The sequence below is a fragment of the Mastomys coucha genome, unplaced genomic scaffold, assembly GCF_008632895.1.
Source record: "Mastomys coucha isolate ucsf_1 unplaced genomic scaffold, UCSF_Mcou_1 pScaffold6, whole genome shotgun sequence".
Classification (NCBI taxonomy): Eukaryota; Metazoa; Chordata; class Mammalia; order Rodentia; family Muridae; genus Mastomys; species Mastomys coucha.
The window spans coordinates 98,689,216-98,706,233 of NW_022196912.1; the positions used below are offsets into that span (position 1 = coordinate 98,689,216).

At 43.0% G+C, this 17,018-nt stretch overlaps 1 protein-coding gene across 3 annotated transcripts in view; it reads left to right on the top strand.

Annotated features, from left to right (window-relative positions):
• Psen1 (presenilin 1) overlaps positions 1 to 17,018 on the top strand; it is a 47,045-nt gene that overhangs the window by 5,986 nt on the left and 24,041 nt on the right. For 2 of the 3 annotated variants that reach the window (XM_031355366.1, XM_031355368.1), the window contains exons 2-3: positions 6,458 to 6,529; positions 6,622 to 6,761. In XM_031355366.1, the coding sequence (XP_031211226.1) occupies positions 6,675 to 6,761 (87 nt within the window). In that variant the 5' untranslated portion in view covers positions 6,458 to 6,529; positions 6,622 to 6,674. The remainder of the gene's footprint in view (positions 1 to 6,457; positions 6,530 to 6,621; positions 6,762 to 17,018) is intronic. The other variant, XM_031355369.1, reaches the window with a different exon arrangement.

Below are 17,018 nucleotides of genomic sequence, written 5' to 3' on the forward strand. Positions count from 1 at the left end.
GCCACCAGACCCACCCAGTATGTAGGTACATTCTGAGGAATCGTAAAGCCAGTCCTCCCGTTGCATAGCAAGCACTTTAACCACTGAACCATCTCTCCAGACCCTGCGTAGGCTTTTCTGTGGAGCACACCTAAGCTGTGAGATTATTCATAGGCTGTGGCCTTTCCTCCTCTTGTATATCTACTTTGGTTTTCTCCAGTACTAAGGGAGGACCCTAGGGTCTGCACATGCTGGGCAAGCACTCTGCCACAGGGCTGAGTCCCACTTCCTCATCTTTGCAGAAATTGTAGTTGCTCATCCAAACAATGACTTCTTTTTCCTTTGTCTGACTGCTCAAATTGTCGTGCTTGGAACAAGCCCAAAGCAGAGAGGAAAGAAGCATTTGTGAGATCAGAACTGATAGGAAAGTTCTAGTAAAGAAAATACAATACATTGTGGGCAAACAAGTGGTGTCCTTAAAAGGGAGTAGGGTCTGTTTACAGCAGTCTAGAGACACATCGCCTGGCCTTATCTTCTGAGCTGTTTGTATGCGGTCCACTTTGAATAAGTAAGAGGTAGCCTGCTCATTGTCTTGGGTAGATTTATAGTCTGGCCATGTCAGGTAAGGCACTCTGGTCAGTAGGAGTTAGCTTCACTGAGTATATAAGGGCAGCAGCACAGGCTGCGTAGTTAGATGGCAGGAAGGTGCTGCAGTGTGTTGGTCTTCAGTAGCTGTCCAGAAAGGAAAGCACCAAGATGTACATCCCCTTTCCTCCTCCCTCTGTAATCCAGGTCTCTTCTCAGCTACTGGCTTCTGGTGTTCATAGCTCTCAGCTTTTGTTATCAAATTTGCAAGTGCCTTCTGCCATACTGCCTGAAGAGTGGGGCCGTTGACCTTTCCCATCGATGTTTTCAGCTGCTACTGGAGCCGAAACAACTCTGGTCTACTCCTTTCTTTGGACCAGGAGTCTGTGTTTGTTCCATGACCTGGCCATGGCCTGCCTCTGTTTCTGGGCTCCTTCTGAACACATTCTACCAGGGAGGTTTTTCATAGGAGGCCCGTGATTTCTCTGGGTGACCAGAGGAGCCCTGGGTTGAGCATCCTCAGTGTTTCTCATTTGCCCCTTAACCCTGCACAGGCAAATTTGCCCTCACCTTGAAGTTTATGATATTTGAATGCAGAGTCTTCTGGAGAATTTTTCGGGGGAGGGGAGCAAGCAAGGAAGATTTTTTTGTTTTGTAGATTTATTTTATGTGTATAAGTATTTTGCCTATGTGCATATATGTACACATCTGTGTGCCTATGGAGGTCAGAAGAAGACACCAGATGCTCCAAAAGGAGTTATGAATAGTTATGAGCCACCATGTGGGTACTGGGTAGCAAACGTGGGTCCTCTGCAAGAGCAGCAAATACCCTTTAACCACTGAGCTAACTGAAGCCCCCCAGGGAACTGTCTTAGGGTTTCTGCTGCTGCAAACAAAAACATAATGACCAAAAAGCAAGTTGGGGAGAAAGGATTTATTTGACTTATACTTCCAGATCATAGTCTATCATTGGAGGAAGTCAGGACAGTAACTCAAGCAGGGCTGGAACCTGGAGGCAAGAGCTGATACAGAGACCATGGAGGGGTGCTGCTTACTGGCTTGCTCCCCATGCCTTGCTCAGCCTGCTTTCTTATTGAACCCAGGATTACCAGGCTAGGGATGGCACCACCTGCCTTGGGCTAGGCCCTCCCCTGTTGATAATAAATTGAGAAAATGTCTTACAGCTGGATCTCATGGGGGAATTTTCTCAACTGAGGCTCCTTCCTCTCTGATGACTCTAGCTTTTTAAGTTGACACAAAAAAAACAGCCAGTACAGGAAGTTTTTTGGGGTGGATGTGTGGTTTGGTTGTTTTGTTGTTTTTAGGCAGGGTTTCTCTGTGTATTTCTGGCTGTCCTGGAATGAACTCTCTATAGACCAGACTGGTCCTAAAACTCAAGAGATCTGCCTGCCTCTGCTACTGAGTGCTGGGATTAAGACATTAAGAAGGCATTGCAATGGTGCTACACCATCTTAATCCCAGCTCCCATGGGAACATTTTTTAAAATAATCAAACAGAGTAATGATTATGAAAAGAAGTTTGAAAATAGCACTGGGGGCATGCTAAAGTGATGGCTGGGTTACTAGTGATTCTTACACGATCTGTCCCAGAAAGCTCCAGTGTGTTTCCTTATAATGGCTAAGCAGGCATGAAAGAAATGACTTAGCTAACACAGTCCCATCCATTGTAGCTTACCTTTTAAAATAAATGCTAGAACTGTCTGTGGAGAATCTCAGGTTTTCTTTTTTTGTTCTTTTTGTTTGTTTGTTTTGTTCATTTTGTTTTTCGAGATAGAGTTTCTCTGTATAGTCCTGGCTGTCCTGGAACTCATTCTGTAGACCAGGCTGGCTTCGAACTCAGAAATCCGCCTGCCTCTGCCTCCCAAGTGCTGGGATTAAAGGCGTGTGCCACCACTGTCCAGCTCAGATATTTTTATAGTGGGAGCATTGATGTTAAAGATCTTGTTTACTTGTAAGCAGTAGTTTTTAGTGTAATATAACCTACTCAGTATTGCTGTAAGCTCCTAGAGTCAGGGACATTGTTTTGCACAGAGTCCTGTATGTGGGTTTGGATCCTTTGATACCAGATAGTGTAAGATTGTTAACTTCTTTGTTTTTTAAGGCAGGGTCTCATTGTGAGGCTAGGCTGCTGTGAGTGCTTGGATTAAAGGCTTGTGCCAGCACACCCAGCCATTGATTTTATTGTAAAATGGATGGGTAAAGTGAGCATAATACATTACTTAGGTGTTCTCACTTTCTGTTTAAATTTTACATGGAAGGAAGGAGAAAGATGAATATGAGGGCTGGTGAGATGGCTCAGTGGTTAAGAGCACTGACTGTTCTTCTGAAGGTCCTGAGTTCAAATTCTAGCAACCACATGGTGGCTCACAACCATCCATAATGAGATCTGATGCCCTCTTCTGGGGTGTCTGAAGACAGCTGCAGTGTACTTACATATAGTCAATAAATCTTTAAAAACAAAACAAAACAAAAAGATGAAGGCCCGTGCTCATCTTTGTCCCACCCTTGGGTAATTAGTTTGGAGTAGTTCTTAAGAGTTCTCCAGGAAACTGAGTACTTCTCATTAGAAACCACTATGAGCCTGGTGGTGGAGGCGATTGGGTGGCGGCGGCAGCGGCACCACACACCTTTAATCCCAGCTCTTGGGATGCAGAGGCTGGCGCATCTCTCAGCCTGGTCACAAAGTGAGTTTCAGGACAGACAGGGCTACACAGAGAAACCCAGTCTTGAAAGAAAAAAAAAAAAGAAAAAGAAAAAGAAATTAGAGAACATTTCTTAAAATCATTCGAGTCTGTGGTTTGAAGTTTCTGTAGTCTCAGTGCTTGAGGACTCATTGCCATACCCTTAACAAAATAAGTCTGTCAGCCAAAGGTCATGGATGGCAAGTCAGCCCATGTCTTCCAGCTTGCAAATATTTGATTGTACTCTGCCAGTGAAATGAGCCAATTCAAGCAGAATTAATGTATGTAAAGAAAGGTTTATTGGGAATCCATTCTTGGGCAGATTCATTGTTCCCAAGGAACAAGTCACCGTGGGGCAAAGAACAAGGCAGGGAAGTCACCAAGGGGAGGGGCAAGGGAAAGAGCATGTGCGAAGGCAGGGAGAGAGAAAATGCCGAGAGGGGAAGGAGGCTGGGGAGAGAATTTCAGAGGAAGGGAAAGTCCAGCTCCCTGGCTAGAAAGTTCAGGGTAGAGGGTAGGGTGTGCCAGGTAGAGATGGAGGAGGGATGCTGGGAGAACCTGGAGGCCAGGTCTGCTTTGGTGTGTAAAATATGCACTTTGATCCGGGAAGGAAACCCAGTATCCCAGCCTTATGTTTATAATAAATGAATAAGGGAAACATTTATGACTGTTTCCTGCTGACACTGGGGCATCGTTATGGTGGGTGGCAGAAGGCTAGGGTGTTAGTCAAGTTTGGGAAGCGCAGGCTGTTTTACTTGCTGTCCAGGTTGTTGACCATTTGGGGCTAGCAACATGGCGGCCTAGTTGCAGCGCCTGTGGGTAGCTGCTGCTTTTCAGAGCTGTCCTGAATGCAGGGTTCAGGAAGCACCTGGACTTGGCAGGATGCTGGAACAGATAGATAGGGTGGGTGATGACTGGGAGAAGTCACTGTAAAGTGAGTTCCTTTAGATAAATCCCTCAGAGACCTGAGAAGGATAAATTTCACCTGAGTAAGCAGGAAATATAATATAAATGGCCTAAGTATCAATTAAAATGACAGACTTACCCATTGCCTAGACTAGATTCCACTAGGTTCTTGTGGTTGTCGATGGCTTTGAGAACAGAGGCCGTCTTTGTCCCTCTGGCCTTCTGTGGAGAAGAAACATGGGAGAGACCAACCTAACCTTGTCTTAGGCAACATGGGACAATTAGCTCTGGTGTCTTTTGTCCACAGTTCCGGCAGTGTCCTGACAGGGGTCAAGGTACTGGGACAATTATGGTTAGTGTATCCACAGTCCAGGTGGAGTCCTTCGTTATTGTGCCCATATCTTCTTGGAGACCTTGGAGCTGGGCACTGCTGTTTTGAAAATCTCTGTCTGTCGTGGTATATTTAAGCATCTTAAATGCCATATTCAGCAGGTCTCTGAAGTGCCTAAGGACCATCTATCTATCAAAAGTATATTTGAATAGACAAACTTTGCTTGTTTCTAGTTATCCATCTTAGGCTTAGCCTTGAAAACATAAACAGGTGGGAAAATAAAGTTTGAGGTTATCTGCTTTAAATTGTACCAGTAATATTAAAATAAAGTACCTTTTAAAGGGTAGAGACATAGAGCATAAGTTTCAGAATACAAAAACCAAGTTTTAACAAAGTTTTTTTGGGGGTTTTTTTTTTTTTTTTGGTTTATTCAAGACAGGGTTTCTCTGTGTAACCCTTGCTGTCCTGGAACTCACTCTGTAGACCAGGCTGGCCTCGAACTATGAAATCCGCCTGCCTCTGCCTCCCAAGTGCTGGGGATTAAAGACGTGTGCCACCACTGCCCAGCAAGTTTTTTTAAAAGGATTTATTTATTTATTTTATGTATGTGAGTACACTGTAGCTGTACAGATGGTTGTGAGCCATCATGTGGTTGCTGGGAATTGAATTCAGGGCCTCTGCTTGCTCTGGTCGGCCCCACTCGCTCCAGCTCAAAGTTTTATTTATTATTATATCTTAGTACACTGTAACTGACTTCAGATGCACCAGAAGAGGGCGTCAGATCCCATTACACATGGTTGTGAGCCCACCATGTGGTTGCTGGGATTTGAACTCAGAACCTTCTGAAGAGCACTCAATGCTCTTAACAGCTGAGCCATCTCTCCAGCTCTGGTTTGGTTGTTTTTATTTTGTTTTGTTTTGTTTTGTTTTGTTTTGTTGAACCCATAACAGGGGTGTCTGCCAGCCATGTTGCTACCCTTAATCATGATTCTGGTGAAGCCATGGTTGCATCCTCTTTATCCCATTGTAAAGATGGCAACACTTCCTATTCTTTCTGGCAACCTGTGATTTAAAAGTAGCAGTCTGCTCCCTCACCATCACTGTTGCCACCAGGCAGTGCAGGGACCTGGGGCTGCGGGTTGGGGGCGGGGCTAGAAGGTACCTGGAGCTGTGTGTGGGGAGGTGGTCAGCTGCTGAAGCTGTTGTGGTGAAGGGGTGGACGAGAGTGTGGTTCCCAAAAATTTGACATACTGAGTTCCGACCAATTTAGATAAATTGTTCAGTTTTAAATCCAGTGGCATCCATTCTTCTAGGCTTTGTCAGGGACCAAAGGATCAAATGTACGTTGACCTGCACATAAGACTGGGGTTGTACGGTTGGGGTTAGGAGGATTAGCCTCAGGTCAAATGTCTTTGAATCCAAGGCTCTCCAGCTGGCTTCTGGCACTTGGTGTTTCAAGGCTGCTGGGAGGTGGTTACTAACGGAGTCCAAAGTCTATCGCATCAGATGCAGAGAAAGACGGGGGAAAGGAGTGGTCCCCTATTCCCACGTGGCTGGGGGACACCAGATGATAAGTTATTTCTCCACTGGTGAAATGAGCCAATTCAAGCTAGGTTAAAGTATATTAAGGCAGGTTTATTGGGAAGCAGCTCTCAGGTGGGCTCACTGGTCCCAAGGGGAGGAGGGAGAGAAAAGCATGTGCACACAGGGAGAGAGAAAATGGAGAGGGGGCAAGAAGAGACCAAAACGTTTGGATTATATAGGAGAGAGCTTCTTGGGGACTGGAAGCCAATGTAGAGACCAGGGGATGCTAGGAGAACCTGGAGGTCAGTTCCTGTCTTGGTATGTAAAATATGCTCCTCGGCTGTTTGTCCCAGGTCTGAACCCCAAGAGGTAAAAGTGGATTTGACTAATTCTGAGTGGCTTGATAAAATCCTATTTTATACTTAATCCAGGAACCAGCACAAGACAGCAGCCCTTCATGGTCCTTAGACAGCCTGGCCTGGAGGAGAACACATGAGAGAAAGGTTTGTTCTTCCAGATTGAGATTCCTGAGAGTGTTTAAAAACAAACGAGTCATCTTAAAGCATAAAGTTTTGTTTTGTTTTTCCCTTTCCAGAATCCCAAGAGGCTTTGTTTTCTTTGAAAAGGTATTTCTGTCCAGTTGCTCCAATGACAGAGATACCTGCACCTTTGTCCTACTTCCAGAATGCACAGATGTCTGAGGACAGCCACTCCAGCAGCAACGTGCGGAGCCAGGTACAGTGGCAGCTCAGGCTGCTGCGGCTGGGGCAGGTTTGCTCACTTTGGCAAATGTCTTTTCTCGTTGAACATTAAGCTGCAGGGAATTGTCACAGCCTTGGTGCTAGGGGACCCCAAACTGCTTTTGTTTTACTCTGTTCTGCTGGGGACTTATCCTCATATCACCCCAGTTGAAACTTTGTCCGTCTTCCTGATGTGTAAGGACCTCATGCTCTACATTATCTGGCTTGGTCCTACTCTTCTTTGGAAGAAGTGACTACATTTTATTCTGGTGCTGGCCAGTTTCTGACAGTGTTGAGTAAGTATTTAGTGATGGTGATTATATGCTGTCAGGTAAACTGTTCTGAGTTCAGGAGAGGGGTGACATACATGGTATATACACAGACCACACATACTAAATCTGTCTGTTGTAACCATGTTAGCTAAGCACAACTGACTGGAGGCAGGCTCCACACTAGGCCTGTCTAGGAAGCTGTCTAGGGAATTGGTAGAGTTTTCTGAGGTACGACCAGGATGGAGGGAAACCTTGACAAGGTCAGTGTCAGATGTGCAAGGCTGCCTTGGGTAGTGTGTACTTGTTAGTACAAGCTGTCATTAAAGGCAAGTTACCAGTGAGGATTAGGGGCCTGGAGAGATGGCTCAGGGGGTCAGAGCAATTCCTGCTCTTCCAGAGGACCCAAGATACATCTATATGAGGTGGCTCACAACTGCCTGTTAACTCCAGCTCCAGAGGATCTCTTGTGGTCTCTGAGGGATGTGTGTGTGTGTGTGTGTGTGTGTGTATGTAGACTGAGCCTTAAGACTTCCTTTGTACTCTGAATATTTAGAGTTCCTCACTTTCCATCAGTAAACTTTAGATATTTTACTAAATAATCTCAGTACTCTCTTAATTTAAGCAGTCTCCCTAGCTTGTGTGTGTGTGTGTGTGTGTGTATGTGTGTATATATATATATATATATATATATATATATATATATATATATATATGTATATGTATATATATAAAATTGTTTGGTAGTTCCCAGTTTTTCAGCACACTGAGGTGATCTGTTGCTAGTGGTGAGGCCTTGAGTGGTCTCAGAGTTAGAGACCACATGGAAATCTCTGCCCAGCGTTTCTCAGACATGAGACAAAGAAAGGAAGTGGAAGGACATTCAAGCAAGACTTCAAAGATAATAAGACACAAGGCAGATGCTTTGTCTCTTGACAAAACCATGCTAACTTACGACTAACTAACTTAAAAATTACTGCTTTAAACTTACAATGATCTTATGGAGCTAATAACAGACAATAAATGTTTAGTCAGGTACTAGTCTTTTTTTTTTTTGGTTTTTCAAGACAGGGTTTCTCTTTGTCCCTGGCTGTCCTGGAACTCACTCTGTAGACCAGGCTGGCCTCGAACTCAGAAATCCACCTGCCTCTGCCTCCTGAGTGCTGGGATTAAAGGCATGCGCCACCACCGCCCAGCCAGGTACTAGTTTTAATGGAAAGACATGTAAACAATTCTGTAACTCCTTAAGCCTTGGAGATCTAGAACATGAACTATTGCCCTAAACTTACTCTGAATGTATGGAATTTAATACTTAAAAATGCTTAAAGAAACCATGTGATCAATTATCTTGAGAAGATCTAAAAACTAAGAAGCACAATAAATCAGCCCTGCAGCCTTATGTGCTTCGTCCAGTATACATGTATCTATATGTGCCTTTCTTTCTTTCTTTTTTCCTTTCTTTGTTTTTTTTTCTTTCTTTCTTTCTTTCCTATTGTTGGAAACATTGCCTAGAACTAGTAAATGCTTTCCCGTTTCCCATTCAATCATTGAGTTAAACTACTCTTCTAACCCACCCAGGACAGGCCTAGGGCTCCACATGTCTAAGTGTGGAATCTTGGCCATGAGCACAGGGTCATAGGACATGCAGGGTCTTAGGACACTGCAGATTCTTACTGGACCTGTTCCTTCTCTTAAGGATACAAAAAGGCTGGTTAAAAGAAAAGCTTATAATGATACAATTTTCTTTTTTAAAATTTATCTATGTTTCTGTTTTGTTTTGTTTAAAGATTTATTTATTTATTTTATGTATATGAGTACACTGTTGCTCTCTTCAGACACACCAGAAGAGGGCACCAGATCTCATCATAGATGGTTGTGAGCCACCATGTGATTGCTGGGAACTGAACTCAGGACCTCTAGAAGAGCAGTCAGTGCTTTAAATGGCTGAGCCATCTCTCCAGCTCCAACGTTTCTATTTTTTAAAGGATTTTTTAGTCAGGAAAGGAAGTGATGCGTGACTTTAGTCCTAACACTTGGTTGAAGCAGCAGGTAGAGTTCTGTGAGTTTGAGGCCAGCTTGTTTGTCTATGTGGCAGGAGAGAGCATCACATCACCTAGATGGAAGAAAATCTGATGTAGGTGCTGGGATCTGAACCCTGGTGAGTGTTCTTAACCTCTGAGCTGTCTCTCCAGCCACAATGTTAAGACTCCTTAGAAGTCACAAGGAGCAGGAATGTGTGTCTCTTGGTAATTACTGAGACTGAGTGCATTGCACTTAGGGCTGCAGTGTATGTCACTGACACTTGGAACTTTCTCCATAATGAAAAGCTTACTGCTTGCTCTTTTTAAATTTTTTCGCGGGCTTTCTGGTAACCATGGCTGTCCTGGAGCCTGCCATGTAGCCCATGTTAGCCTTTATCTTACCATCATCCTCTTAACTCAGTCTCCCATGAGTTCAGATATAGGCATGGCCACTATGCCTATGAAAAGCTTCTGGTTTTAATTTCTCTTAACGCTATGTCTAAACCATTTTAGTAGTTAACGAGATTTCTAATTTTGGAAACCTTGTAAGTATTTAACAGTTTTTAAACACATTTTTCTTTTTTGTTTTCTGAGTTAGGGTCTCTTTATGTAGCCCTGGCTATACTAGAACTCAAAGCATATTTTAAAATTCCTTTATTTTATTTCATTTTTTTCATTTGTAAAAATCCGTCATAGTGAAGATAAGAACAGACCTCCTTACCTCCACGTTGCCCATGTGCCCTTTGTGCTGCCCTCATGCCTTTCCCTGCCCTAGTAACGACCCCAGATCTTTTTGTTACCTCCCTCTGCTGTTACTCTTCCAGAAGTTTATATAAATAGAACCATGCTGGGCTGGAGAGATGGCTTAGCCATTAAAGGCGAGGCTCCCAACCAAAAATAAATAGAATCTTACAGACTTTTTTGTCTGGCTTCTTTAATTAGCATAATTATTTTGAAATTGATGGGTGTTATGACAGTAGTCTCTTTTTATTTCTGAGTTGTAGCCCATTATATACTTATGCCATAGTTCTTTGGCCAGTTCCTTGTTTCAATATTTGGGGGGGTTTCCAGTTTGACATATTACAAATAAGGTGCTGTGGCTATTCAGTTACAAAACTTTAAATGGACATGTACTCATTTATTTTGGGTAAATGCCTAAGAGTAGAACATAACCCAGTATTGCAGGTTGTATTTAGCTTCTTGAGATACTACCAGTTTTCCAAACTGGTTGGATAACTACATTCTTGATTACTGTGTGAGTCGCAGCCCACACCACCCTTGTCAGCCCTCAAGGGTCAGTCCCAAGCTTTCAGGCCATTTAGAATGTACGTAGGTTTTAATTTGCATATCTCTAATGAGCACTGGTGCTGAATGTTTTTGTTTATCACACTGATGGAACCTCTGGGGAAGTGTCTGGTGCAGTTGGCTGTCCATTTTCAAGTTGTGAGAACTCTTTATATTCTGGATATGTAAGTTTTATACATATATACCTTGCAAATCAGTTTTAAATATCAATTAGGTCCTTTTTGTCATTTTTTTCTTTTGGAAATGTGGTTTTTTTGTGTGTGTGATGTTATCTATGAAATCTTATCCTGTTTTTAAGTTTATTTCTGAATCTTTTTTCTTTGTAGTTTTATGCTTTATAATTTATCTGTTATTGGGCATCATGACGCACTTGTAATCTCAACTTCTTATTTGGGAAGCTGAGGTAGGAGCATCACTTGAGACAAGCCTAGACAGCCCAGGCTCAAAGACAGCTTTCATTTCGATCTGTAATTGACTTGGTGTATGTAACACAGTATGGGTCAAGTTCGTTTCTCCGCACATGGACGTCCTTGATCAGCATTGTGGTTGAAGATCATTGTTTGCAGTGAAGTGTCTTTATGCCCTGGCACACACTGGTTCACAGATCTGGGCTAGGTTCTGTCCCACTGGTCAGTTAGTTCTTGTACCAGAACACATTCCTATTATTACTGTAATTGTATATTACGTCTTGGTATCACTGTTTATCAAGGTGGTTGTTATTTTGGTTTTGGTTCTTTATAGAATAGTTAGGCCTGGTGGTACACTTCTTTAGTCCCTACAGCAGGAGACAGGAAGCAGATCTCTGAGTTCAAGGTCAGCTAGTCTACTTACTCTGTATATTTAAGTCCTTAGTGGCTTTTCCAATCAATTTGCAAACCTTTCTTTTAAATCACAACTGGCAGTTTGTGATTGCATTGATTCCATTCCTTTGTTGTGTAGAGGATTTGTGGAACTGATATTTTCATAATGCTAGTCTTCCATTCCATGAATAGTATAATTCTATATTTATTTATGTCTTTTAACCAAAATTCTTGATTGTGGTAAATAACACAAAGTTTAAAGTTACTGTCTCATCCATTTTGTTTTTGTTTTTGTTGTTGTTGGATTTTGTTTGTTTTTGTTTTTCAAGACAGGGTTTCTCTGTAGCCTTGGCTGCCCTGGAACTCATTCGATAGACCAGGCTGGCCTTAAACTCATAAAGATCCTCTGTCTCCCAGTTGCCAGGATTAAAGGCACATGCCACTACTGCCTGACTCATCTTAACCATTTTTTAATTCATAGCTTAATATTAACCACATTCACATTGTACTCTAAAACATTGAACTGTCTTGCCCATCTGCACAGTGACAGTTATCTTTTCTGTTTCTTAGTGTGACACTATAGATTCTTGCCTTCTCCTGGTTTGCTTACTTCGCTCAGTGCAGTGTTCTCAAGAGTCATCCATATCATAGTGTGAGTGACAGGATTTCTTGTCGCGTGGTTTTCCTTCCTACTCTCTCCTGTTTTCTCTCCAGTATAGCCAGGACTGCAGGTGTGCTCCACCGTGTTTGTCTAGGAGTTCTTTAAGGCTGAGTAATACTCTATTGCAGATTTATAATGCTTCCTTTGGTATCCATTTGTCAATGGACATTTGGGTTGTTAGACTTCTGCCCCCTGGCTAGCAGGATAATGTGCTTCTGTGAATGTGGCTGAGCATGCATCTCTTTGAGATCCTCTTTGCAGTTTAGTAATTTAGTGAATACACTCAAAGTGGGATGACTAGATCATGTGCTATTTTTAATTATTTTGATCAGGGTCTTGGTTTGCTTCAAACTTAATGTCCTCCTGCCTCAATGTCCTGAGTGCTGGGAATACAGGGCTGTGCCACAATGGCTAACCCCACCTCAGGAATACACGTTGCTTTCCTTAGTGGTTGTATCATTTTATGTCCCAGATAACAAAGTACGAGGGTCATAGTTTCTTCACATCACCACTTGCCATTTCATTTTTATTTTCCTGGAGCTGCATCTCTAACTAGGCAAGCACTGGAGACTGAGCGACATGCAGCCTGTCTTTTGTGGGGGTGTTTTTGGTGTTGGCTATTCTAGCAGTTTGAGATGAGCTTTGATATGTTCCCAAATAGAATTTGCTCAGAGTTTCTTGCATTTGTAGATTACATGTTCTCTGCTGCTTGTTCCTTTGATGCACTTTGTTGTTGGTGTAGTTCTGGTTTTTTTGCTTCTATTCTTTAATTTCTCTTAGCACTCTTTTGTAATTTCAAGAGTACAAGACATTTGGGGCAGGAGTCCCTAGACTACTCTCGGTTCTGTAATTCACTGGAAGGCCTCATCTTAAACCTCAGGAAAACTATAGTGTTCGCTGTTACAGTTGATTGCAGTGAAAGAGTACAGATTGTCATTGGTAATAGAAGAAGGCACATCAGGCAGGCCAGAGGGCACTTGCTTGAGATTCCAGTGGATTTTTTGCAGACAGTGCTTAATTCCCCTGGCTACAGTATGTGACAACACACTTGCAGTATTTTCAACCAGGGAAACAAACTCAAGCCTCAATGGCCAGGGTTTTTACTATTAATGGTCCATACAAACATGGTTGGCCTTAGTTTTCTACCCACTTTAGGGGCCAAGCTAACTCTGTCCTCCACATAGATCACAATCTAGATTTGCTGGTATGTCCTCTATAAACAGTCCTAATAAGATACTCCAAGGGCTTACAGATACCTCCTAGGATCTGAACAGGCCAGAGTTGTCTTGGCAGGTGCAGGGTTTAGAAGACCCTAAGGCACTGAGTTCACAGCTTTACTGTTCAGCAGGCCCTTAAATATTTCTAACCACCTGGCTTGGTTGTCTGGTGTCTTTGCCATACTGCCCAAAAGGAATCACATCCCACGTTTCTCCTCACTACCTGTTTATTCTTTGCAGAATGGTCCCAGGCTGTAGTGATCCTGCTTGTTTGTGTCCCTTGCCCGTCCCTCCCCAACCCCCACTTACACGCACTGTAGCAAATGTAATAATCAGTACTTAGAAAGTGAAACAAATTTATATAACAGGGGAATGGCAAAAGGCAGGAATATAGGTTTGTTTGTTTGTTTTTTGGGTTTTTTTTTTTATGTATGTATGTGAACTGAGAGAGTAAATGTTTACCACATTCATGCAGGAAGGCAGAAGAGAGTGTTAGATCTCCTGGAACTGGAGTTTACAGGCAGTTCTGAGCTACCATAAAAGTTCTGGGAACTAAACCTAGGTCCTATGCAAGAGCACTAAGTGTTCAGCAAAAATTAAATTTGCACTGAGACCTTGTATCTCACCTACCAGATTGGTAAGAAACCCAGGCATTTGCTCCCATGACTTGGCAAGGGCGTGGTGAAATTGACAGTTTCCTACACTGGCAAAACTCTAAACTGGCACAATCTCTCAGAAATGAGGGCAAGTTGGCAAATGTAGTAGAGTTTCAAATATACCTTGATTCATCAGTTATTCCTCAGAGAACTTGTTCTACGACTGTGTTGGGTAAGTGTGTGTCGATAAGTGACTAAGGAGGCCTTCCTTGCAGCGTTGTTTGTAAGACAGAAGAGTGGAAGCGAATTAGATTTCCACTATTAGGGGTCAGGCAAATAAGCACAGTGAGTTTATACAGTGGCTGTGTGACTGCCTGGAACACTAAGAGATAGAAACATGAAGAGACAGATACAGGGACACAGGCCCTATAGTCCCAGCCCCTTCAGAGGTTGAGACAGAGAATTGGAGGACAGAGTAGCAAGACTCTGTCTCAAGTTGAAAAAAGGAAAGGAAGATGTCTTTGTTCTGAAGTGTAAGAACTTCTGAGTGCAGAAGCAAAGCACTGCCTTGTTTAGAGGGGCCCTGGGTTCAGATCAGGAGTCTCAGAAGCTGGGTCTTAAGAGGCAGCAACAGATCATGAGCAGGGAGACCTTAAATTTTAAGAAGAAAACAAGAAACTGATTGTACACTTTTTCATACTTTCTTACTTTAAAATCATTGAAACTTTAAAATAAGTTGTACCTTCTAAAAGTTGAAAACACAAAGGCTAAGGGCTAAGAGAAAGAGTGATGTGTGTGACCTGTGTGAGAGAAAACCATTCACTGTTAAGTAAACCACGCTCTCCTAGACCATCTTCAGCTTAGGACAGGGCGGGGTGGGGTCCTGCTCTCTACAAACCAGAATATCCAGTGTAGGAGTGAGTGCTTGATCTATCTTGGCCTAATTAACTATTCATACAGACAGATGCCAGGGCTGTGGTGCCAAGAAAATCACACGTGTATTTAGTTCATGGTGAACATTAATCCACCATTTAGTTAGAATTGTATTGCTAAACACAGACATCACAGTTTTAGCTGATGACTTGATCACTTCCTTCTCTGGGAAGATAGAAGCCTACTTTATCTCTGGGTTGTGTGCTCCTGTGTGTGTGTGTACACATGTGTGCTTTCGTCTTTATGACTTTGAATTGCACACAGGATAAAGTCTCAAGTCCCTGATAGAGCAAATAAAGTTTTTTATAACCTGTCCCTAAAAGGAACTTTTTAAAAGAGCAGAGTCTCTTAGTGCCATCGCCCTTTCTGTGGAACTGCAGTTTGAAGCGAAGACCTTGCTCATGATAGGTAATGCTTTACCACAGAGCTGCATTCCCTTTTTAAAAGTTTATTCTGAGACCAGGGCTTACCACATTGCCTTCAAACTTGCATTTTTCTTCCCTTAGCTTCCTGAATACTGAGGACTATAGGTGTGCCTGCCACACCCAGCTCGGAGTCTAGAGTTTACTGATTTCAGTATTGCTACTGCAGAGTATCCGGGATACAGTAAAAGTCTCCTGATTACTTGTGGGACAGTGCCTTAGCTACTTTTCTGTTGCTGTGATAAAATACAGGCAAATTCTAGAAGGAGGGCTTTATTGGGTTCATGTTTCCAGGGGCAGTAGAGTCTATCATGATCATGTCAGGGAAGACGGGCATAGTGACTGAAGCAGGAAGTAATACACACACACACACACACACACACACACACACACGCACGCACGCACGCACGCACGCACGCACGCCACCGGGAATAGAGAGACTTTTGAAATCACAAAGCCTTATTCCCAGCAAGACCACACCTCTTAAACCTCCCGAGTAGCATCATCAACTGGGGACTGAGTCTTCAGACATTTAAGCCTGTGGAAACATTTTCACCACCAAAGATGGATGTTGCTGCAAGTGAAATTAAAGAGAACCTGAGCCCGCACTGAGTCTTCCAAGCTCCCATATTGTTTGGAAATGATAAATTAAGGAGAACTTTTCTCTGGATGCGGGCTGTCCTGGGTTCAGACCTCTGACAGTCACTCGCTGTGTCTATTTCTTCACCTGTGAAGGCATGGCAATAGAGGGACTGAAAGTCAAAGGATGTGCACGTGTCCTAGGCCCTGCTGTATAGAAATGATTTCATGCTGTTACTGAATGTGGAGTGTATTAGTACTGTGTGCACGCTCATGTGCCTATGGAGGTCCTAGGACAGCATTGTGGGTTTTTTCTCCTCCTAGCTTTATATGGGCTTCAGGGATGGAGCTCAGGTTGTGAGGCTTGTATGGATGGGTGGCAGGCATCGTTATTTGCTGAGCCGTGTGCTCTCAGAGTGTGTTTTAGTGAATGTTGGCAAGACTCCACAGTAATAGTCACATTCTGTAGTTGGAACTGAGATTTGAAAGTAGCTTATTTTCAGTCATCTTCCTGAAAGACCTTAGCTTAATTGGGCATTATTTACCAACAATGACTATTAGGACCAGAAGTTGGCTTGCCTACCATCATATGGTTTCAGGGAATTCATTGTTAGGTTTGCCAACAAGTCCCTTTGCCCTCTGAGCTGTCTCACCAGGTCTGTTCTTTTATTCATTTTACTATTGGAAAAAATTTAAGTTTTAACAAATGAATAAAAAAATACCAAAATAAATAAAAAATAAGAAAAAGCCAGGGGCCAATGAGATGGATCATTGGATAAGGTCTCATGGCTCTACATATGATGACCCAAGTATCTGTATACACACACACCACCCCCACCACCCCCGACACACTTAGAAATACAGTAAAGCCAGGAATTGACACTCTAGTTTGGTAATGGAAAAGCTTTTGCTGAGCACGTATGGGGCTCTGGGTTCAGTTGTTAGCACCATAAACAAAAATGAGAGGGGACAGAAAGCTAAGTACAGTAAGGATGAGCGTGACAGCTCCTGTGTGAGCTGCTGGAGCACGTGACAGGGTCAGTCCTGCAGAGCCAACGCTGCAGGACTTCATGACACAGGGCGACAGCAGGATGTCCAGGATGACTCCCAATGAGTGTCCGGTGTTGATAATGTAGAAGCCAGAGGCCTCGAACCAGACCAGTGATTCATTGCAGTGAATATTTGCAAGTAAAGCTGTTTGGGCAAAAGGGTACACTGTGGGACACTCCACAGCTTCCCCGGGGAAGAATTTTTGTTTTATTTTGCAGGGGAGTTTGCAAGTTTAGAGGGCAAATATGGAGAGACAGGGACATGAGTGGGGATTAAGATGCATGTTGTGAAATTCACAAAGAACCAATAAAATTTCCTTTTGTTTTTTTAAAAAAAGAATGATTATAACAGGATGAGACCTAGGTTTAACCAAAGAAAGTGGGATTTTTTTTATTTTTT